Source organism: Notechis scutatus, chromosome 3 (genome assembly GCF_049901735.1).
Source record: "Notechis scutatus isolate UNSWTSFEM ecotype Mainland chromosome 3, rNotScu1.2, whole genome shotgun sequence".
NCBI classification, from domain to species: Eukaryota; Metazoa; Chordata; class Lepidosauria; order Squamata; family Elapidae; genus Notechis; species Notechis scutatus.
This window is the reverse complement of record NC_142011.1, coordinates 140,921,158-140,945,276: the sequence shown is the minus strand read 5'-3', so window position 1 is coordinate 140,945,276 and position 24,119 is coordinate 140,921,158. Positions and strand designations below refer to the sequence as shown.

Below are 24,119 nucleotides of genomic sequence, written 5' to 3'. Positions count from 1 at the left end.
GTCCTGGGAACTCGCTCCTTGAGGGCAAAGATCATTTTCCTCAGGGAAACATTTCATGAGAATGTGACCATAAAAAATTAAGTTTCTGCTGCATTGTTAGTCTTCTGTTGACATTCTAACTGGCAAAAGATGCCATTGGAGGTGTGGAGACTTTAGAGGCAGCTGAAATTTCTGTGAGACAGCCCAGTGTCTCCAAAAGATGTGCGAAAAATGCTGCATTTTCTTGAAATCAGACTAAACTGTATTTTTACAAAAAGCTATATTTGTTCTTATGAAAATATCTAAGCAGCTGTTGTAAGGAGAATTCATTGTCCAATTTCCAATGCTTCTATGCTTTTTTATGTGTACTTTTACACCAACTACAACATGAGATTGCATATGTAGCATGACAGTAATTGCAGATTGTAAATTTGGCTTCCTTTTTTCTTGATAACATTGAAATTGAGAGGATTCACCAGGCATGATGGGCTCCTGACCTATATACTGTATATATCCCTTCTCGTATACTAGACAGCAAGTCTGTCTTATTCTTCCTTCTGTTTTTGAGGTAAACCCTTTTGCCATCCACTGCAGTTATTTGTACGAACATTTTACGTGAAAAAAAATGTTCTGTCATTCTTCTCCTACTGAATTCTTTTCTTCTAGTTTTCCATCAGGGTCTTCCTTTTATCTTACTCTCTCTATTGTCTGCATCTGGATTTGTTAAGCAGAATTCTGCAGAACCCTAGAATATCATGAGACTTTGATGGGATTCCACGAGACACAAAGATTTCCTGCCTACTCCTCAAATACACCCCCCCTTTTTTTAATCAATAGGCTTTGCCCTTGATCAGGGGTTGTGGAATATATTTTTTTAACTAAGAGGTTCCATGGTCTGAAAGAGTTTGATGTTTTATGATGTGAAAAAGTCTACATCATCAGTTTGAGACTTGTAGATACAATTAATTGTACATCTGAATTTGTTTGAATTGTGATATGATGAAAATAAATGAGATAATAGTGAATCAAGATGGCTTGATCAGACTTGATATGATACTTTAATAGCTCCTGCTTTAATTATGCAGAATAATTATACTTCCTGGATTATTAATTTTTTCCCCTTTGAAAACAGTTGGATAGGTTTTGGATTTTTCCATTAAATGTACTCTGACCTCTTAAAAATAGAGAAATTGTATGAAACCTTTATTTTTAAATTAACTAGTTTCAAAATGTTTTATAATAGATTGTAAATTTGGCTTCCTTTTTTCTTGATAACATTGAAATTGAGAGGATTCACCAGGCATGATGGGCTCCTGACCTATATACTGTATATATATATACTGTACAATTTGGAGACTTTTTTATTATTTACGTAATTCTCATTGTGGCAATAAAATATTATAACTTGCCTTTCTTAAATAACAATGACGGTGAAGGCATTTTAACAGTATAAAACATTAGTGTGCAATATATACATGCTAAAATCTGCCTTCAAATGTTACGGAAAGCTGGGGAGAAAGTATGTATTTGTGTCAGACTTAATCTTAATGCTAATAAAATTCAACTTAGCAATAGTAAATGTCATAATGGAAACAAAACAATAAAAAGTAAAGAACTAATCATAGAACAGTTATTTAGAGCAATGATTATGGATGAACAATACATAAAGATCTTAGCTCAATGACAAAATTAGAGAGGATCCAAATAATCGTTCCCAAGAAGATAATAAGCCACTACTTACAGAACACAATCCTGGACTCATGGATTTTTTAAAGCCAAAGCCAAACTAAGTCATGTTCTGGCTTAGTGTGATGTGTGAACATAATAGATTTGCTTTAATCTAAAAAACCCATTTAACAACTTGGTGACTTATATCAATACTTAGTCCAAAAATCCTTGAGAAGTTGGGTTTGAGGCAGCTTTTAGAAATGAAGAAGATTATTTTGAATATATATATTTTACTGTTGAAGAAGCAGATTGAGTCATTATGTGATTTTCATCATTGATTATTGTACCTCGGTTATCAACAGCAGAAAAGTTCTCTAAACAATTTTTAATTCCTTCAGTCACAGTGTCTGATCATATTAGCACTTGGGAATTGGGGAACATGGTGAATATGTTTATTTACATTATATTATTTGTACAAAATGGTAGAACAATAGAACTTCTGTTTGACTCTAGGATTTCTGTTTTGTCTATAACAGTGTTAGGTGAGGTCCAAATAATTGTATCTCATAGATGTATTATGGATAAATATTTTCAGGTCTAGTTACTCAGGTTTAGGAACTAAATGAAGTTGTACTCACTTTGAAGAAACAGGAGTACAATTTGGGATTAATACAGTACTTAATCCAGTTCTGCCATCAGTGTGACCTTACTGAGATAGACTGATACGGTAGTCAATGTTCATCTATAAATGTTATTTCAATGCAGTTTATATGTCTTGAACCGAAAGTTAAAATTTTCCTCTATTATGCAACAAGGACTACAGCTAATCCTCAATTTACAACTATTTGTTTAGTAACCATTCAAAGTTACATCAGTGCTGAAGAAAATAATATGACCAATTCTTTTGCCTATGATCTCAGTGTCCTTGTGGTCACATGATCACAATTAGAGTACATGGCAACTGGCATGAGTGTATGATGTTTGCAGTGTTGTGGGGTCACTTAATTACCATTTGTAACCTTCCCAACTGGCTTTCAACAAATAAAATCTAGAGAGGAAACTAGATTTGCTTAATGATTCTGTGATTTGCTTAGTGACCACACGATTCTCTTAAGAACCAGGGGGTGGAAGGTAATAATCAGGTGTGGTCATGTAGCAATAGCATTTTAGACTTATATACCACTTTACAGTGCTTTACAGCCCTCTCTAAGTGGTTTACAGCAGGGGTCCCCAACCGCCGGTCCGCGGACCGGTACCGGTCCGCGGAACAAGTCTTACCGGGCCGCTGGTTGCTGGGCGCCGCCATCTTTTTGGTAAAAAGTGCTTCCGGTGAGCTTTTCCGGGTAGAAAGCTCACCGGAAGCACTTTTTCATCAAAAAGATGGCGGCGCAGCTTCGTGAGCTTTTCCGGGTAGAAAGCCATTTCTACCCGAAAAAGCTCACCGAAGCGTTGCGCGCCGCCATCTTTTCGTCAAAAAAGATGGCGGCGCCCAGTTGATGCCGGTACCGGGCCGCGGCGCCCAGCTGATACCGGTACTGGGCCGCGGCATCAAAAAGGTTGGGGATCCCTGGTTTACAGAGTCAGCATTTTGCCCAACAATCTGGCTCCTCATTTTACCCACCTCGGCAAGGATGGTAGGCTGAGTCAACCTTGAACTGGTCAGAATCGAACTCCTGGCAGTCAGCAGAATTAGCCTGCAATGCTGCTTCTAACCACTGCTCCACCACAGCTCATGTAAGTACTCAATGTCGCATTGCTTAGCAACAGAAGTTCTAGTCCCAATTGTGATAGTAAATTGAGGATTACCTGTAGCTGTCAGTGATCATATGTCATAGCCTAAAGAAGTACAATACAGTACTTGCTTTGTGGTTGTTGAAAGGGTTTTAGACTTCACAGGTTTATTGATATAAAGAAAAAAATAAGCAAGAATGCAAGAAGTGTACATATAGGGGAAAGATGAGATAAAACAATTTAACAATTTAACATTGTAAATAATAATAAAAATATAATAAATAAAATACTTGCCTTCCTGTTCTTATTAGTTTTGCCTCTTCATTCTTAAAGGATGTATCATACAGTACATATAGGCGATCATTGTTTTGAATTATATGGTTTGGTAAAACACTTCAGGTTTATATGTCTGTCTGTTTATAATTCTAGAGAACAAACTCCAAATCTTAAGCAGTTGTACAGCAGCACCAAGATTCTCAACTGTTTTGAGGGTGCAGATTTGCCCTTTCTTGACATAGCAATGGCAGCAGTTATGAGCTTGGGAAAGATTGCTGAAAACGGCAGTATGACATCTCAAAATGTCAAGTCCCCATCAAAATCTCTTACTCCTAGTCGGATTGGCAGGAGAAACCAGGTAAGGAATAACTATTTTTATTTTTCAGAGGAACACAATTTCACGTGAATTATTACCTCTGCACTCTGCCTCTTGTTGGTCAGCTAAATTCTATCAGTTTTCCCAACTAATGAGAAATGTATATACTGTATATTCAAAAGCCAGTCTGTATATGCCTTCTCATTTATTATGGAGTAACTCTTCCGCCTAAGCATTTGTGAATAGATAGCTTTTGAGCAGATTGGGAATAAATGAACTCCACTAATTATGATTGGTTGCAAATGATTACCATGCTAGGTTGGAACATTGCAGCCAAGCCACACATGCTTTTTATACATGCTCTCATTCCTCGTCTGGTGTCTTCTTGTTCCATTTCCCTTGCTGCTTCCTCTATTGTTCACCTTCCAGGGCTCGAAGGGGAAGCTGTGTGTTTTTTTGTTTCCCAGATCTGTTATAGGCAAGTGACTTGATCTTCTTGCCTTTTTGGAGTGTTATTATCAGAAGAAGAAAAAAATGTTTGATCTAGTTGAGCTTTTATTAGGCTACTTTTCATTGTAAAAGATCATATAATCATAAGGGTGGAAGGTATCTTGGAGGATGAAACTTTGAATGATGGTGTTTAGTTGTTAAGCGGCTGTGAAAAGACCTCCAAAATCAAGGTTTCTAATTAGCTAGGTTTGATAATAAGCAAAATACAGAAATAGAAACACCCTTTCTTATCTCCAATTTTTGTAAGGGTTTCAGATGTCCTGGTACTTTCTTCTATGAGAACAAGAAACAAATTAGGAATAAATTGGCCTGCTTAGAAAAAAAAAAACTGCAATTTTTAGGGAGTCTTTGAAGCATAATGAAAATTTATTGAGAAATCAACGTGACTTGGCAAGGCATATATGTCTTGCCAGTTTCCTAAAGCGGGGGCATAACTAACATTAAAACATCACAAGATGTTTTAGATCCTGCAGCATCAGGCTACTAACTATTCCGCAGTGAACTTCAAAGCAGTGTTAAAAATGTTGAAGCTATCAGTTGCTTCTTTGGTTGCCTTAGTTAGTACTAATTTCACAGATCTAAGAGAAGAAGAAGCAGAGTCTGGAGAAAGAGTCAAGAGAGGAATCAATCTGAAGTAGTAATGTTGCCACAAGCTATCCAAGTCCGGTCCCCATTTGAATTCTCTTAACTCTTATCTTTTATCTAATTTAGTGCTGACCTTAGTTGACTAGATTCTTGTGTATAAGCTTGAGCATTTAAATCTTCTTAATTGGAACTTAATGTATGGTCTCATTCCTGTCCTTTGTGCCTGACACAGCTCATGCTTAAAATTTGGATGGATGACAATAATTTCAGTAGGGAAGATGCAATCCTAGCATAGTCTCACTTGGCCTCTCTTCTAGAGTTCCTCCTCACCATTAATGTGGGTGGTTCTCCTTGCTGTAATCCAAACTTCTCTACCAATTGGGAAAAGCATGGAGTTGCCACAGCAGGAATTAGCTTGGCAGCTGTATTTACAGGAACTCCTTGTGAGGAGGGCATCTCTACTTCAAAATAATTCATGTTTTCTCCCAGTCAGAGATTGTATAAGATGAAGGCTGAAAGTGATGGCACCCTGCTTGGACCACATTTCTTTGTGCAGGGTGTTAGCAGAAACTAGTAGAGAAACTACACGGAGAAACTAGTAATACAAGGCTTTTGCAGAGGGAGTAGTGTTTTCCTGAACATTATACCTTTTTCTGACCCAGCCTTTGCAAGCAATGAGGAACCACTTACTCACAAGTAAAACAACCCCCTTTTTTTCTTAAAACAGGGCATGAACAGCCTTTATTCATGTTGGATGGATAAAACCAAAAATAATTAGTCACAAATGAAAGCCTTTTCCCAGCCAGGGTGAGGCTAGCTGGCATCTATGACTTCTTTTCCCTGAGAGCTGGCTTATATCCTTCCGTTGTTCTCTCCTCTCCTCTTTATGCATACGCGCATCTGGAATGGGCCCCATCTGTTTCTCCTCCTCACTCAGTTCAGGCCCTGAAGACAGCTGCTTCTTCACCTGGGGCGGACAGAAAGCCCCAGATCTGTATCTACCTCTGCTTCTGCTTCCTCATTAGAACCTTCCAAAGGCTCCAAAGCTGTCCCTCCTCCATGTCTGATTCTGCTGCTAGCTCTGCTGGCAGCCAACAGGCCACAGCAATACCCTAATTTTTACCAAGTCTGCCAAGGTTTGAGATATGTGTGCTAGAACCATTGGGCTGGACTATATTTCCTTCCCTTTTGGTCCTTTGTGTAGCACTTTGTTGGACAAGCCGGAAGAAAGTGGATGTTTGTATGAACCTTAGCAACCCTTTCACTGGGCATTGGATCAAGACAGTAAATGCGACTGGATTAACATAAATACTTGCACTGTAATAAATAAACAAGTAAATAATGAAGAGTGCTATTGAGTGTCTTTCCTATCAATCAAAATAGAAATTGACATTTAAGTAGGTTTTCTGTTTGGTCTGGAGTACCTAGAATAGTATAAGCAGATAAGCCTCAGTCATTATTTTATTTGCTAGTGATCCTTATCACAAAGCTTCTGTAGATAGGCTGACGTAGACTATCCGATGACAATTCCTGCTGCATTGGGAGAGCACAACATTTTAAAGATTGTGTTGAAATTTAAAGATAGCATTCTGAGTGTCTGACACAAGTAAGAGAAGATTGGGGGGATGGGATGGACAGTTTGATTTCAATCTTGTGCTCTTGAACTGTATTGCTCAACTTTACTGGGAGGAGGCTTATCCTCCAAGGGAAAGAAATAAAATCTCCATATTCACAGGCAATATACGGTAACTACACTGGAAAGCTGTTGCTTCATGACCTACTTGTAATATTTTGGTTGCCATTGGAGATAAAATCCTGGACCAGATGATTTATTTTGAATACAGTTTGCATAATAGCAATAGCACTTAGACTTATATACATACTGCTTCAAAGTGCTTTACAGCCTTCTCTAAGCAGTTTACAGAGTCAGCATATTGCCCCCTACAATCTGGGTTCTCATTTTAGCCACCACGGAAGGATGGAAAGCTGAGTCAACCTGGAGCCTGGTGGGATTCGATATGATGATGATGATGATAATAATAATGCTAGGTTATTTCGTGGGTTAATGTGCTTTTGTGTGTGCGTGTGTTAAATCTTACGGGAGGAAACATTTGATTCGAAGTTACACGTTGGACGTAACATATTGAAAATGCTTTTATATCACTTTGTAACTGGGAATTGCAGTTTTCATTCCTTTATTAGTAAGAGAGGGCAGTGTGATGGCTCAGTGGTTAAGATGCTGAGCTTGTCGGCTACAAAGCCGGCAGCCCAGGTTTGAGACCCCTGAGGGCCACACGATGGGGTGAGCTCTTTTTTCAGGTTCCACCTCCTGCTAAACTAGCAACTAAAAGCATGCAAATGCGAGTAGATAAATAGGTGGGAAAGTAACAGTGCTCCATGATGTCAGGACAGCACTGGCTCATTGGCCTTAAAACGGAGATGAGCACTGAACCCGATGAGTGGAGTAAAATTAGGATGAAGGATCTTAATCCAATTCAGAGAGTATGTCCTTTAAAAATCACAAAATGCTTATTCGCCTCTTTATAATTGGTTTCATGATGTGAGAAATCAAGAATTCCCAGGAGTGCTTTTTCCACCTGTATCAAAGGACGCATAAAGACATATCAGATTTCTTATTGAATTGGCTGCTATTTTTGTGTGCTTTGTTTGAGAGAGGTTCCCCCCCCCCCATCAGTAATACTCCAGCCTGCATAATCATTATTGCCCATGATCCAAATTCTTCAGCCAAACTTAAGAAATCCCAAATGCACATGCACAGGAAGTTGTATTAAAACTATTACATTGTAAACTGAATCCAAACAGATTCTTCCTTTTAGCTAACTGGCCTATTTCAGGGTATTGAGCCTGTTTGGTTTATGTCAACAGCTAGGACTAGGGGGGCTGAAAGCAAAGGTAGCACAGGCCTGGTAGTTGTACGGACTTGGGCTAATATTAAATCTGAAGTTTTGTCCTAATCAGTTCTGCTGCCTTGTGCGTCTTGTTCTTTGCTTTGCCTTGTGCGTCTTGTTCTTTGCTTTCAAGGTGACTAATAATCACTCTTGGGTAATTTGCTTGTTTGAAAGGGGCAGATGTTACAAAACAAGGCTTCCAAACAATTAATAGCATTGCACAGAGGGATAGATGGGCTTCGTTCAGCAAGGGAGCTATAGAGCTATCTGTATTTCCTCCCCATATGTTTGTTCTGCTGAGACAATATTTAGCGTGGTGGAAGAAAGATTTGCACACGAACCAGCTACAGTTTGAAGGTCCTTGGGAAGAACTTTAGCAGGTGCAGGTAGTCTCGACTTACAATGATTTGTTTAGTTCAAAGTTACAACGGCACTGAAAAAAGTGACATGACCATTTTTCACATTGCAGCATCCCCATGGTCAGGTGATTTATATTTGGCTGCTTGACAACTGACTCACATTTATGACGGTTGCCGTGTCCTGGAATCATGTGGACCCCTTTTGCAACCTTCTGACAAGCAAACTCAATCGAGAAACCAGATTTACTTAAGAACCGTGTTACTAATTTAACAAACTGCAGTGATTTGGTTAACAAATGTGACAAGAAAAGTTGTAAAATGGGGCAAAACTCACTTAACAAATTTCTCAGTTAGCAACATAAGTTTTGGGCTCAATTGTGGTCATATGTCAAGGACTACTTGTAATAGGTATACGATGTGCTAACAAGTGCCTTAATAGGAACATATGAGCATACAAAGTTTGCGTTACTTTAGGCGTTTATCAGGAAAATATGGGGTGCTTATCCACCATGTCACACTTATTTTTTTAAAAGAAAGGCAAAAAGAAGAATTCCAATAACTGTTAATTTGTGGCGCACACCCCTATATAAATTGGAACGGCTAGTAGTAGAAATGGAACATTAAAGAAAAATATGCAGATGGCAGAAACCTTACATAAATTTATATATAAAAAAAAAGGTTGTATATTCCTGAGTGTAAGAAAAGATTTTAACAGTGAAGTGATACTACAGTTAAGCCATTTTTAAATAAATCTACCTGAAGCATCTGCTCTGGATATTTGCTAGTGGAATTTCCAAAATCCAGTATAAAATATTGTAGCAAAATACTTTAGAAGTATGTTCACTTTTTCTGGGAACTTTTCTGAGCCGAATTAATAGTATACTGTCTTAGTTTTGATGGGTTTGCTATAATAACTGAGGAAAAGAACCATTCAGGAACAGCTAAGTGCTTAAGCATCTATAAAGCCTTAGGTACAGTCAGAGCTCTCCAAAGTCTACATGTGCTTGATTTGCACTCCTGTCTTAATGAATGGTATTCCATGTTCAGATGTCTTGAAAGTATGTAGTTGTGTTTCCGTGTATGATGTGGTATATATAGATACACATTCACACTCACACTGCCAAAGACCCAGCTCTTCAGAAAAGGTTCTAATGGTGGGGAAGGAGAAGACAATCGGCCACAAGGAAGATGGATTCAGTTACAGTGGTGTGGAGAACATCATTGGAAGATTAGAAAAACCAGGTTAGGGTGAATTGACTTCGAGAAAATCCATGTTGTTGCTAAGAGCCAAATAAGACTTAACGGCACATCATCAATATGTGTATAAATTTATAAACTGTTTTGGTTGGCCAACTCTTAAGTGGTGTAGATGAAAGGAAATAGCTCAGTCACGTTGCCTTGTAAACTATTAACAAGGGTTTTGGCAGATTTTTGGCTCAATCTCCCAAAAAAATGCTCTAGAGTAGACTATGTGGGGGCAAGGTGTAACATCTGTAGCATCTACGTTTTTTCCTGAGATCGTGTAACTGCCCTCCATAGCTTCTGTACACATTGTTTTAAAGCATTTCATACATGTGCTCTTACATTTGTCTACATTTGTGCTCTTACATGGTCCCAAGCATTTAGTGGAGATGAAATTCGGTGCTGTGCAATTGAGAGCTGTGACATAGAGGCCTAGTGTGTAAAGGAGAATATTGGGACTTTCTTTAACTGAACTATCAAGAGTACACCAAATTTGATGATGAAAGAGACAAAGGGGCTAATTCTGGCTGTACAAGACCAAGGCTTAAGAACAAATGCATATAAAGCCAGTTGAGACGACAGCAGCAGTCAACAAATACCACTTGTGCAAAGAAACTGAAACTTCTACTGCAAGAAGATTGCAGAGATTGACTGCAAACTACAGCATTGTGAAATAACAATGGTGCGTTGGAATATCTGCAAGAAATACCATTTGCCTTGCAAGCACTGGTGGGACCACAAAATAGACAGAATAACAGAAAGAAGCTAAAATGCTCTAGAATTCAGAGGGTCACCCCAGACTTAACAACTGTTGATAAGAAAGGCAAAAAAAGTCTGGATAGTGGATGTGGCAATACCCAGAGCCAGCAGAATAAGAGAGAACTGGAGAAAATCATGAAATACAAGGAAGTTACTTGGAACAACTTACATCCTGCAACAATATCTTTAATACAAACGATACCTGCCTATCTCAGATTCTTGGGAAGAACTTGATTGGTGAATAAAAATGACAAATCCAATCTAAACATCTGGTTGATGAACAATAAAAAAAATAGAGGCAGTGGGAGAGTAATTAAAATGCCCCTAGTATTTTGAGAGATTTAAAACTCATGGGAATGTATATGTACACATATCTGTGGAGCACATTTAAATTATTTAGGATTACATTCTACTAAAATGACTGCAGTATTTTTTTCATAATATATCAGGAAAGATTGGACAGCTCATTTTAGAATGCTGGAGACAGCTTAGACTTTAAAAAAAAAAGTGTGGACAGAACCTGGGAAAGTTAAAGTAATACTAGATGTGCTACGTATGGTAGAATAGTGGATAAGTATATTGACCCTTTCAAGCAGTTGGGCAAGAGAAAATGATTAACTTGTTTCCAGTCTGTCCTTTGACAGAAATATTGGTGTCTGATTCAATATCCCAAAGACATTTTGAAAAATACCAGTGAATAAATCAGGATGTTCTGCATAGACACAAATTGTTTTGATTTCTTGAGCAGTGCCCATCATACCTATAACTCAGGGGTCCCCAAACTTGGCAACTTTAAGACTTGTGGAATTCTGGGAGTTGAAGTCCACAAGTCTTAAAGTTGCCAAGTTTGGAGACCTTTGCTATAACTAATCAGGAATCATTCTGTTCCCTAGCTTTTTTCTTTGCTGCTTCTCCCAAAACAGCAGGACCAGATGAAGGTTTCTTTTTGTTTTTCAACTCTGATTCTGGATTGTCTTATTTGTGGTGTGTGTGTGTGTGTGTGTGTGTGTGTGTGTGTGTAGCAAATAAATAACAATAACAGAAAGTAAAATGAAGCAGTTGGCTACATCTCCTTAGGACTTCTCTGTGGCTGAGCATTGGTGAGGCTGCTTATGGTTCTTTGTTATGCAGAAATGATGCAAACATATATTTTCTGGTTCTAATTGAGCAGCCTATGTCCCTAAAGTGCTTTTTGCAAAAGGCAACTGGACTTTCTTGCTTTTTTTTCTCCTTTGAAAATGTTTCGCTTCTCATCCAAGAAACTTCTTCAAACCATGATCTGGATGTTTGAGACTCTCCATAAATATTTATCCTATGGGTCCTTTTTTCATTTTTTAAAAGAAGTGTTTATCGTTGTCAAATTTTAATCGGGAAAGCTAAAAAGCAGAACAGTTATAATTTTGTTAATTTCCCTCCCCACCAATATAACATATTACTATACTTTTTGGGGGTGTTTTCCATCCCATATTCTTATAAATAATTTGTTCTGTTCTTAAGGTTTAGATTAGAATATACAACAATTCCCCTTTTTTCTCGATTGTTTTCAGTTTGGGGTGATTTCTGTTACTACAGATGGGGAAAACCGAAGAATATCATTGCACCTTGATCAGGTTCTAGGAAATCTATAGAAAGGATATAATCTAGCTAGAGAAGTCTTGAGATAGATTGTCATGTTTAATTTGGAAATATTTCATAACTCTACAACCTTTCATGCAGCAAGTAGCTTAGGTTGTACATTTTGCAATATCAAAATGTTGTGAAAATTTCCAGCATGTGTAAGTTTTAAAAAACATGCCAGGAGTTTCCATTTTTTCTATCTGGGTGTGCATCTGGCATTTTGGGTATAGCAAGAAGCTTGTTTATTCAGGGAATAGGTAGCATGAGGAATACAATCTACCTTTCTCTTCCTCTGACCCTCTGAAATTGATGTTTCATTTTCTGGGAAGCTCGGCAAATTTCCAAGCAAAGCCAGAGAACTGCAGCTGTCCATCATTTTTATTTTTGAAGAAAGTTTCTGGACCTAAGGACATTCCTGAAAGTAAAAGTGATACAGGAGGGCAGTACTTTGCTTTGCAATATGTCATATTTCACTTGTTTAATTTAAAAATAGATATATTTAAAATGTGAAGTATCGGATGAGGTAAGGAGCCTAGCAGTCATCAAGAGAGATGTTGGCAGGCACAGTTGTTTCCCTGGGCCCTGTGTTGGTGACCCTGGATTAGACAACCGCATGAAGGCTACGACTATTAATACTTTAATATTTGAAACTATAGTCCTTTATTTATTGCTATTACCTTTTATTTATGGTCTCTTTTAATGTAAAAATCTTCTAAAACGACTGACAAGCAAGATAAACAACAACAAAAAAATACAATAAATATTTTAACCACAAAGGAACTATAAATTTGTCTGATCAGAATAGTAGTTGGCAATGATTCTGTGGGGAGGAAGAGAAGAATCCAGTTGAAAATCTACTGTGTAGGTTGTTCCTGATTATTGTCGTTGAAGAGACAAAGCAGACAAAATTCCAGAAGGTTTTTCTACAGGATAGCTGATTATAATGATCTTTTGGGATCCATGTTGAGGGGAAAAAAATATGCTGGTCTTAATGTTCCTCCTTCATAGCTTTTTATAATCTGGTTGGTCAAATCACTTCCATAATTCTAGATGGGACTCTTTCCACACTCTTGGTTGAAAGAACTGTAACTTTAACTGTAATTTTTTTTTTAAATGCCTTTTTAAATAATATTTTCCCCATGTGAACACTGCAAGAATTCACTACATGTGAATACAAGGGAGTATAATCGTTACCTCACTGTAACATTTTCTTTGTAAATGTTTAAAATGATAACTTGGCTTTTAATTTAACATTATGAAAACATATATTTGTTTTTTTAAAAAAATAGGAAACAAAAGATGAGAAGTCTTCCTACATCTGCCCTCTGTGTGAAAAGGTCTGCACTACCCAACATCAGCTGACTATGCATATTCGTCAGGTAAGTTGGTAATTTTTCAACATAATATTTTTAACCTGGAGACTTATCAATAAATTTATAGTAACATATTCTAGTTTCTCAGTGCAAAGCCCAAAATTATGTTGACTGTCAGTGTGTATCCAGAAGCCTCTCCCTCGTCCAGCTGTGAATCATTTTTATTTTAAAGGATAATTATGCTTCACAGTCTTTGTCCCTCTGTTGCTGTTGCTTCATTCTTTCCTGCTGCCTCCTTTCCCTATTAATGCCAGATCAGAAATTTCAGAAAACTGCTGTAGTTTCAACTAGGGTTGGGCTGAAATGTACTTGTTTGCTATTCAAGAATATGTGTGCTTGGATCCATTTCAGATCTTCCCAAGATTTAGGGGAACGCTGTGTCCCAGCAATCATAGCTATTTGCTTTATTCCAAAACATCTAATTCCTTGGGCATTGGCTGCTATACAGGTAGTCCTCGACTTACAACAGTTAGTTTAGTGACCGTTCAAAGTTACAACAGCACAGACTTAGGACTGTTTTTCACAGTTGTGACCTTTGCAGTATCCCCATGGTCATGCGATCACATTTCAGACCTTTGGCAACTGGATCATATTAATATAATGGTTGCAGCGTCCCAGGATCCAAGTGATCCACTTTTGAGACCTTCTGACGAGCAGAGTCAACGGGGAAGCCAGATTTACTTAACGACCATGTTACTAACATATCAAGTGTAGTGATTCACTTAACAACTGTGGCAAGATAGGTCGTCAAATGGGGCAGAACTCACTTAACAAACATCTCATTTTACAACATATATTTTGGGCTCAGTTGTGATCGTAAGTCGAGGACTACCTGGATTGCCAAAGCCAAAGCCCTCAGCAGGTAGTCCACAACCAAGTTAGAGTTTTGCTTTTTTGCCTTCCTATTTTTTGCAAACTGAATCTTGGGAAGCTGCTGGTTGAGGAATCCAATTTCTGTAAACAATGTCTCCTTGATCACTCCAAAATATTCAGCATTTCCCCCAGATTTAGAACAGACAATACTATACTTTGCCATCGGTGCAGAAGCGTACATGTCATTTTTCTGCATACATTTTTTTCTGCAAGGAAAATGAAAAGAAGGGAATAAAAATACACAGGTCCATTGATTTAGGTCTACAGGTCCAGTGATTTAGCTAACTATATGGATCAGCAACAAAAATGAGTTAGAAGAAAGGAAAGAAAAATTGGGATGGGACATGGTGGCAGGTTAATAATTTCCCCATAACTCCCTAACAAAGAAGATGAATGAACATTCATTTATCGTAACAGCATGAAGGATTAAAAAGAATCGTTTCAGGAGTTCCTGTTGTTGAATAGCAAAATAGATCTCATAGAAGGCATTGTGTTGCCTGGCAGTGCCATAAGGAAGTTTAGATGGGAATCTGCTCTGTATTTTAAGCTTCTCCTTTAGACAGTTGTAGGAAATGACCTTTTGGGACTCTGCTGGCCCAGCTGGGACAGATGTGACACACACATGTATGTACAGAAAAAGTTTCATTTGAATTCGTGTTTTTTATATGTAAGATAAAAGTCTTTTTCTTAGGTGATTTATGGGGGGATGAGTGGGAACCATCTACAATTTGTGATGGTCATACCAGGGAAACCTGCCCCGAAACAGTGCATTGAACACCAGTTATATCTCTGATGTACTCTCAAGACCTTAATGTGGATGAACCCATAGAGTTTGAATTGGCCCATAAAGCTCATTTTTTCAAGGCTGTTAGAAGCATTCCATATAAGCATGTGGTACAGCTCATTCTTTTTCCTTTTGGTCATCATCTCAGTTACTTTTCTGAATGTTTCATGGTTCAGAACCGAAATTAGTTGACTTTATGCAACATTCCAGAGAGGAAGAAAAGCTGTTTATTGATGCTTTATATGGTGATCAATTCAAGATGTTAAAAAAGTACACATATTTTTCCCAATTTTTGCCTTTTTTCCCCTCCCTGCTTCCTGCGTTGTGTTTTATTTCTGGGCTGAGTGATAACTGGAATGATTACATCATGCTGACTTGAGTCTGCTGCATTGACCCTTCTTAGAACGATGATGGTTGCAATTGACTAGTATGTCCTTGAACCCTGAACAGGAAGAACTCAAAAGAAAAATCTGTTGCTTCCCTTAGCATAACACTGACACTGGAGGAACAGACCATTCCTGCAGCATCTGTGGAAAATCTTTGAGCTCTGCAAGCTCCCTCGATCGCCACATGCTAGTGCATTCTGGGGAGAGGCCTTATAAATGCTCAGTTTGCGATCAGTCCTTCACCACCAATGGAAACATGCACAGGTGAGAGCCAGGAATTGAGATGACAGCGTGCAAAAGGGTGATCAATATGTATGTTTGGAAGATTGTTTACAGCATGTCCTATTCCCTTTCAGGGCTATAATCCAGTGTGTCTCTTTTTAGCACGTATGATCATCTGACAGCAGTTCCTTCCAGTGCATGATCAATTGCTTTTAGTATGTCCTCTTGTTGAAACAGCTTATGGGAAGATGGGACTTAATGAAGTCTTGTACACACAAACTTCCTGAACCAAGGCCTTTTCCTCTTACAATTGGAAAAAATGAAAGCATTTCTCAGTTTAAATTTGCTTTTATTTCTGTCCTAAAATACTGGTCCAGCCTGAGCTTCTTAAATAGAATGATATGAATGATATGAGCCACGGTGGCACAGTGGTTATAGTGGAGTACTGCAGGCTGTTGGCTGCTTGCAATCTGGCGGTTCAAATCCCAGCAGGCTCAAGGTTGACTCAGCCTTCCCAGACAAGGTGGGTAAAACGAGGACTCAGATCGTTGGGGGCAATATGCTGGCTCTGTAAACCGCTTAGAGGGGGCTGTAAAGCACTAAGAAGTGGTATATAAGTCTAAGTGCTATTGCTATATTAATACTGCTGAACATAACAATCTTTGCCAGACTCAAAAATACTTGAAACAACATTCCCACAGTGGAATATTACTTTCCCTGATGGGTTTTATCTATCAAAATTCTTCCTGATATCATTAAAGTTTGATAGGAAGAAAAAAGAAAACAAATGTATCCTAATGAAGGAATTCATTCATGACATCCTTCAATATAGGTAGTCCATGACTTAAAACCATTCATTTAGTGACTGAAGTTACAGCACCACTTTTAAAAATGGTTTATGACTGTTTTTCACATTTATGGCCGTTGCAGCATACCCACAGTCATGGGTTCAAAATTCATATGCTTGGCAACTGGCATGCGTCAGTGTCTGGGTCATGGGAACACTTTTTGCGACTTGACAAGCAAAGTCAATGGGGAAACCAGATGTCAGGATTCCGACAGTTACTCCAATTAAATTATGAGCCTTGAGCCACACTCCCAAAACTAAAAAAGGTTTATTTGTAGGTAACATTCTACTCCGGCATTTACCTGGGCGTAGCCAATTCTGAGATATGTAATTCACTGTCACCCTTGATCCTGCTTCCCCCCCACCCTTCTGGATGTATCATCCAACGAAAAACATCCATAGCCAAGAATCATCAATCATGCTCTCCAATTAGATTTTTGCATGGCAGAAGCTTCAGCGTTTGAAGAAAATATGAATGGAATGTACTTTCGATTCCACACTGCCGCCTGCTTTTTGAAACTCCCCCCCTTCTTTCTGTTGTCAACTATAAAACATGTATACAAAATGTTTTATGAGTTGACACCAGATTCACTTAACAACCATGTTACTCACTTAACACCTGCAATGAAGCACTGAACAGCTGTGGCAAGAAACGTAATAAAATAGGCCAAAATTCACTTAACAACTGTCTTGTTTAGCAACAGAAATTTGGGGCTCAATTGTGGCTATAAATCAAGGATTACTTGTATAAATTGATGTTTAAACATATTCATGCTTTGTTTTTGGAACAACCCAAAGGTGAGAGAGGGAGGCAGGTGCCAAGATTTTCAAACCTCTTCTAAATAAACGTACAGTGCTATTGTCAGGGACAATCTCATTCTGATTTACTGATTCACTTAATCTATTATCCATTCTGTGAACTGTGTAGCTGAGAGATTACACCCATCAGGTAATTTGTCCTTTTAAAAGGGCCATTATAGAAAGAAATGATATAGTTGTGAAACAAACAGCATGCTTAACAGACTGTATCTTTTCAATATGATTTTTCCATTACGATAGAAAGAATGAAAATCATGTGTTTTCATTTTCCCAAACAGCCAGCATAGAACCAAGCATTTTAATAAAGCCCTGTTTAGAGTTAATTAGGTCATAATATCTTCCACATAATCTCAGGTTTGCATTGAGTGTAAAGATTTATATTCATCTGTATCTAGCCTTTTGGCCAAAAAAAAATGACACACACCCCCCCACCTCAAAACCAGAAGGCAGTATTTTGTAGTAGCTAAAATGGTAGATTAGAAGCAAGAAAACCCCTTTAGGAATGGAAATCAATTAGATGCCCTTGGGCCACTCCCTCCCTCCCTCCCAGCCCTAAATCAACATAAGGTTGTGTGACAAGCCAGCTCAAAAACAACCCCCTTGTTGCATCACACATTGATAAGGTTTGTTATAAGATCAAGGCAGCACAGTGTAAAACAAGCAAAGCCAGCAATTAAGTAAGACAAGCTTAATTTTCAGTGCAAAAAAAACCAAAAACTATACCTTTCTTGATGTTCCATAAAACATTTGCCTGTGGATGGGATGCCTGATTTGTTGTGACACAGATGCATATTACTTTGTCTTTTTATAGTTAATGGTAGCTTTGGGTAAAAGTGGGGTTTAAATAAGGAATCTCCTAAACTGCTAACTGTTTGTGTGGTCTATATTAATACCATATCTTGGCGCCTCTCGTGAAAGGTAAGCTTCAAAAACACAATTGTCACAGACAATAAGTACACAACAAAAACGAAAACTTTGCAAGATTCTCCATTTTATAGTATACAACAAATACCAAGTTCAAAACTTTAAGAAGTTTAATAACCATAATTTTGGAACGGAAATTTTACAAGTGAAATTTTTGGCATATGTTTCTCAGAATTATGTCGTAAGGCAGTGATCCCCAACCTTTTTTATGCCGCAGCCCGGTATCCCCAACCTTTTTTATGCCGCGGCCCGGTACCGGCATCAGCTGGGCGCCGCCATCTTGTTTTGATGAAAAAGTGCTTCCGGTGAGCTTTCTACCCGGAAAATCTCACCGGAAGCACTTTTTCATCAAAACAAGATGGCGGCACCCAGCAAACCAGCGGTCCGGTAGGACTTGTTCCACGGACCGGTACCGGTCTACGGACCGGTGGTTGGGGACCCCTGTCGTAAGGCAAAGCCTACTACTGAGGTCTCCATTGCACAGCTGTTGGCTAAAAAGAAGACTTCTCATTAATCTGCTTCCTCTAGAACTTTTAAGACTTGTGCTGGTTGGGGAATTCTGGGAGTTGAAATCCACAAGTCTTAAAGTTGCCACCTTTGGAATCCCTGCTCTAGAAAAGTTGAAGATGTAGGACTCCTGGCTGGAGAATTCTAGGAGTTGAAGTCCACACATTTCAGGGTTGCCAAATTTGAAAAATACCGCTGTAAAGGAACCTGGTTTGGTGAAGGAATACACAAAACTTTGTGTATACGCAGACACACTGATATTTCTTTTTCCATACTTTGCTGACTTGTTTTCAAATGTGACTTCACACAGATATGTGTATCTCGTAGTTTCTAGGCACTATTTCCCAAGGTACAAAACTTGACATCTTTTTACTAAGAAAGCATAAGCAGACACTTTTGAATCAGACTAAGAGTCCATCAAATTCAGTTCCCCCACCCACCCACCCTCCAGGGATGGTCAGCCAAGTAAGGCAGAAGTATCTTCTGTTTATTCAGTTACCTGATAATCAGAGTTGTGCTGCTCGTCACAAGGACATTCTTCTGTTCAGCTTCACAAGACTAATAACTATTGTTGACAAAATTGTCTAGTCTTTTCTAAAGCTGCCTAAGGTCACAATTGGGGTGTTGCGTACTCATTCAGAAAACAAATTGCAGTGCTGCAGCAAATCCTATTTAACACATTGGTACTGACCTTTAAAGCCCTAAATGATTTTGAACCAAGGTCTCAGTAGAAGTGACACATCCACATATATTTGCCTTTGCGTTAAAATAAGCATCCTAGACTCTATTCTTTGGCTGGGTTGTGACAAGAGTTAGACTGATGAATGCCAGGGAGAGGCTCATTTTTCAGATTGGCTGCATAGTCCTAGTTTAGAATATCCTCTTAAAGGCAGTCCATCTATCTCTTCTCTCTAATCGTCCTTGGCAGTTAATTTACCCTCATCTGAGATGCTTAAAAAACATCTTTATTCAATAGTCTTTAATTCTTTTTTTTTTTAACCATTTAAAGGGGCGCTTAACTGATTTGCTGTAGCTCACCTTAGTAAAGGGAGATGAAAAGTCTGCAAAATAATACTTGTTCTCTGATTACATCTAACAACCTTGTGACAAATTCTAGCTTGACAAAGCGTTTCACTGAATGTCCTCCTACTTCTGTTTTAGCTCTGCAGGCTTAAGAGATTCAGGGGGCCAATCCTGTTGATGAGTAGCAAGCAGTGTAGCTCAAGAGACAGCATGTATGAAATTTATGTTGGCAACACTTGAGCATGCTTCTCCTTTGCAGGGCGGCAGAATCACGTAACTCAAAAATATTTATATTTGATCCCCGAACAAGCCTGGCCAAACAGGTTCTTGAAGTGCTTGGCAACATGCTTGACATATCGGGCCATTCACGTTGGAACTTAGGTGTCCATTGCACTATGCACTTCTTAATCGTAGGGGAGGAATGAGACTTTTTTTTTCCTACAAGGCAACGATTCCTGTTTTTGAAAATGTGGATTGTGAGTAGTATATAGTAGTAGGTTTAAAACTGTCTCCCATCTTGCTTTTCCCATCTCTGTGGGACCATTTCTTAGATACCTGCTAAATAAAAGAAGTGGGCTAAAGATGAGAATGCAGTTACCCTTTTAATTTCCAAGCCAGATTGAATATTCATTGGGGTTCTTTCACTGTTCTAACTTACTGAGATGTAGAGTGAATTTTCTAAATTGACCCCTATTTCTCCTTCTGTTAAGGCTTGGAGGGCTTGTGCTGTACAGGATCCATCAGGTTCAGAATGCAAATTCAGAAGATGTCCATTGGCAAAAGTTAGCCTTTTTTTTTTTTAACCCAGGCTGCATTTTGTTCCTAAAGTCAAAAACGAGTGACAGAAGAGCTCTCAAACCCCCCACCCCGCCCTGAGAAAAGAGTGTCAAGCAATGGTGGGGCCTTTTCAAGATGTTCTTAACACAGTTGAATTATATCTGGAAGAGTCTGTTTGTCTTGGTGCACTTTTAAGGAAACATCTTGAAATTACATTTCCTAAGTAGCATTTTATAGTATCTTCATGTGCAACTTTTCAGAGTATTTTTTTTCTCTAGTTCCAGTTCCAGCTTGGAACTGATTGGTTTACAGCAGGGGGGTGTCCAACCTGGGCAACTTTTTAAGACGTGTGGATTTCAACTGCACAAGTTGGGCTGGCTAGGCGATTCTGGGAATTGAAGTCCACAAGTTTTAAAGTTGCCGAGGTTGGACCCTTCCGGTTTACAAACGGAAGATACTTTTTTTTTTTCTGATAATACTTATAACAGTTCATTTAGTGACTATTCAAAGTTACAACCGGAGTGAAAAAAAAGTGACTGATGACTGTTTTTCACATTTACAGCCGTTGCAGCATTCCCAGGTTCACATGATCAAAATTCAGGTGCTTGGCAGCTGACTCATATTTATGATGGTTGCATTGTCCCAAAGTCACATCATCAACTTTTGCGACCTTCTAACAAGCAAAGACAACGGGGGCGCCATATTCAGTTAACAACCGTGTTACTAACTTAGCAACTGCAGTGATTCACTTAACAACTGGGGCAGGAAAGATCGTAAAATGGGGCAAAACTCTCTTAACGAATGTCTCACTTAGCAATATAACTTGTAGTCTACCTGTAGTTTCCTTTTTTCTCAGGAAATCACCAGAGATTTGGGCATTCCAGCTGCTAAGAGTGGCAAAAACTACAAGTTAGAATCACAGATAATCCTCAGTTTTACGTCCACTTGTTCTGTACAGTGATGCTGAAGAAATGGACAAATGACCAACCCTCTTAAGTTTCGGCCATTGCAGCACCTCTGCAGTTATGTGATCACAGTCTGGGTGCTTGAGAGTCTGGCTCATTATTATAACATTGCAGGGAGATATTTGGGATCTTCCCTGGCTTCCAAGAAGGAAAATCAATGGGGAAGCCACCAAGGAAGGTCACAGGTCATTCCCACTTCTTTTCCTGCCCTCAGGACCCCTTTAGCCCTCCCAGGCCTTTCCCCAATTCAGACCAGCCCCTTGAGGCCTTCGCTGGCCCACTCCAAACCTCCCTTTTACTCCCCCCCTCACTCTCCACCCCCACCGCAACCTTGTCTCCTTCCTCTTCCTGCCTAATGACCTATATATCCTGTGTTTACAATGGAACTGGGATTGTCCTTGCTAAGCAATGCAGCTCATTTTAGAGCACATCACTTAGGGATGACAGTCCCAGCCCTAATTGCTGTTATAACCCGAGGACTACCTGTACATTAATTACATGTACTCCATAGTTCAGAGTACTTTTTCAATCTCATCGCTATGCATGCAATATGATATTGGGTACTTCTGCTTCACATCTTCATTAATGTCCCGATCATTATGGAGCAGCAGAAAGTTTATAGTTGTTGATTAGTGTCTTCTTTCTGATAGGCAAAATAATAAAGCTGTTCTGTTTGAAACAAACGAAGCAAGAAATCTTCTCATCTAATTCTGAGAACTCTCTTTCCAATTCAGAATCAATTTTCTGAGTTTCTGCTGGGTTGAATGAGTGACCTTTTCTTATCTAAGGCACTTAAAATCTCCCAACATTTTAAAAATCACCCTGTGTTGTGGGACTGTCTTGTTCAGGTTGATAGAAATATCAATATTTGGAGAAAAGGATTTAGCGTGTGCTGAGAGAAGAAAAGGGCTGTACAATGCACTGAAAAAAATAGCACCACAAGGGAAACACTAGCTGCCAGGTAAACAAAATTGATTTTATGATGGAATAGCACTAGCAATAGTACTTAGACTTATATACCGCTTCACAGAGCTTTACAGCCCTCTCTAAGTGGTTTATAGAGTCAGCATATTGCCCCCAACAATCTGGGTCCCCATTTTACTGACCTCAGAATACAAGTACTCCTCAACTTACAACCACAATTGAGCTCCAAATTACTGTTGCTAAGCAAGGCGGTTGATAGATGAGTTTTGCCCCATTTTACAACCTTTTTATGCCACAGTTGTTAAGCGAATCACTGCAGTTGTTAACCGAATCTGGCTTCCCCATTTGCTTTGCTTGTTTGGAGCCAGCTGAGAAGGTTACAAATGGTGATCCCAAGATCCTGGGACAGTGCATGCCAGGTGCCCAAATTTTGATCACATGACCATCTCGCTGCAACAGTCGAAATCGTGAAAATCGGTCATAAGTCATTGTTTTCAATGCCTTGTAACTTTGAACAGCCACTAAGCAAATAGTTGTAAACAGAGAACTATCTGTATGCACAAGAATGTTTTGCATGCTAGTGGTGCTGCTGGAGGGGAAGATAGATTTAATAGTAGAAATTGGTCATTATGAGATAAGCCCTTCTTGGTGATGGCCCCTTTTCTATAGAACGTCATTCCCCCAGAGGTACAATTGGCCTTCAATTGTCTTTTTCAAAAGACATAAAATGTGATTTTGTCATTGGTTTTTTTTATGTGGTGGATTTTTAAATATTGTAAGCTGCCTCGAGTCACCTATGTGTGAGTTGGGCAGCTATATAAATTTCTTTAATAAATAAATAGTTGAACCTGCCTTATTTATGTCATATTTGATCTCTGATCTGTATGTCAGGTATCAAACACAGTTACCTCAGTACTCATCGTTAATTGATTCTGGGAGGCGCAATGAGTACCAAAAATGTTGAAACGTATTTTTCCCGCAAGGAAAAATGTAGTGAGTCACAAGGCAGCCAACATCTACGAGTTCTAGTTTAGAATAAGCTGGCTTTTATAAATCAAAGCAACAAAATAGATTGTTTTCACTTGGAAGTCACCAAGTAACCAAAAAACCCAAGCATTCAGCTGCCACCACCATAGAGTGGCTGGATGCTTTATTAAGACTGCAAATGAAAGCCAACGAGAAGCTGCGCTGGATTCCCAAACCTTAGAACGAGAAAATGTGCATCATTAAACATTATTTTGTACTCCTGATTAGATTAGGCACTCTACTGTTTGCTATATATTCTTGCTTCGCGATGCAATGGTATCTTTCCATCATGATACTATATTAAATTGCCCCAGAGGCTTTGCCCGTACATTAACAGGCCATTAATGAGAAGGTGTGGAAATCTGTTAACCATGCAAGTAGCAGAGTGAGTTCCTTCTGGGGATTACTGACTTTTGGCCAGGATAAAATGTACAATACTTGCATGTATCTGACAAAACTGTTATCAGCTGTGGACGAAGATATTGCAGTATTGCATTGGGTTTTTCTTAGAAAAAGTACTTTTCAAAAACCACTCAGTTTTTGCAATGAGGAGGGAGACTGGGATATATCAAGTTCCTTCTCTCTACTAGCTGGAATATTTCCTCACTGTGCAGATTTTCAAGTACCATTTGTGTCCTGGTTTGTGGTTGATGGCTTACCAGTCCCATTTACAAAGACTCTGCTAACCTAAAATGGAATGAGTGAGGTTGTGGATGCA

The 24,119-nt window shown here is 38.8% G+C and overlaps 1 protein-coding gene across 17 annotated transcripts in view; it reads left to right on the top strand.

Annotated features, from left to right (window-relative positions):
* The window catches only part of RREB1 (ras responsive element binding protein 1), a 171,848-nt gene that overhangs the window by 96,600 nt on the left and 51,129 nt on the right, over positions 1-24,119 (top strand). For 9 of the 17 annotated variants that reach the window (XM_087961270.1, XM_087961257.1, XM_087961271.1 and 6 more), the window contains 3 exons: positions 3,810-4,012; positions 13,241-13,330; positions 15,468-15,631. In XM_087961270.1, the coding sequence (XP_087817396.1) occupies positions 3,899-4,012; positions 13,241-13,330; positions 15,468-15,631 (368 nt within the window). In that variant the 5' untranslated portion in view covers positions 3,810-3,898. Of the gene's footprint in view, positions 1-3,807; positions 4,013-13,240; positions 13,331-15,467; positions 15,632-24,119 lie in introns of all 17 variants that reach the window. The other 8 variants (XM_087961259.1, XM_087961267.1, XM_087961266.1 and 5 more) reach the window with 1 other exon arrangement.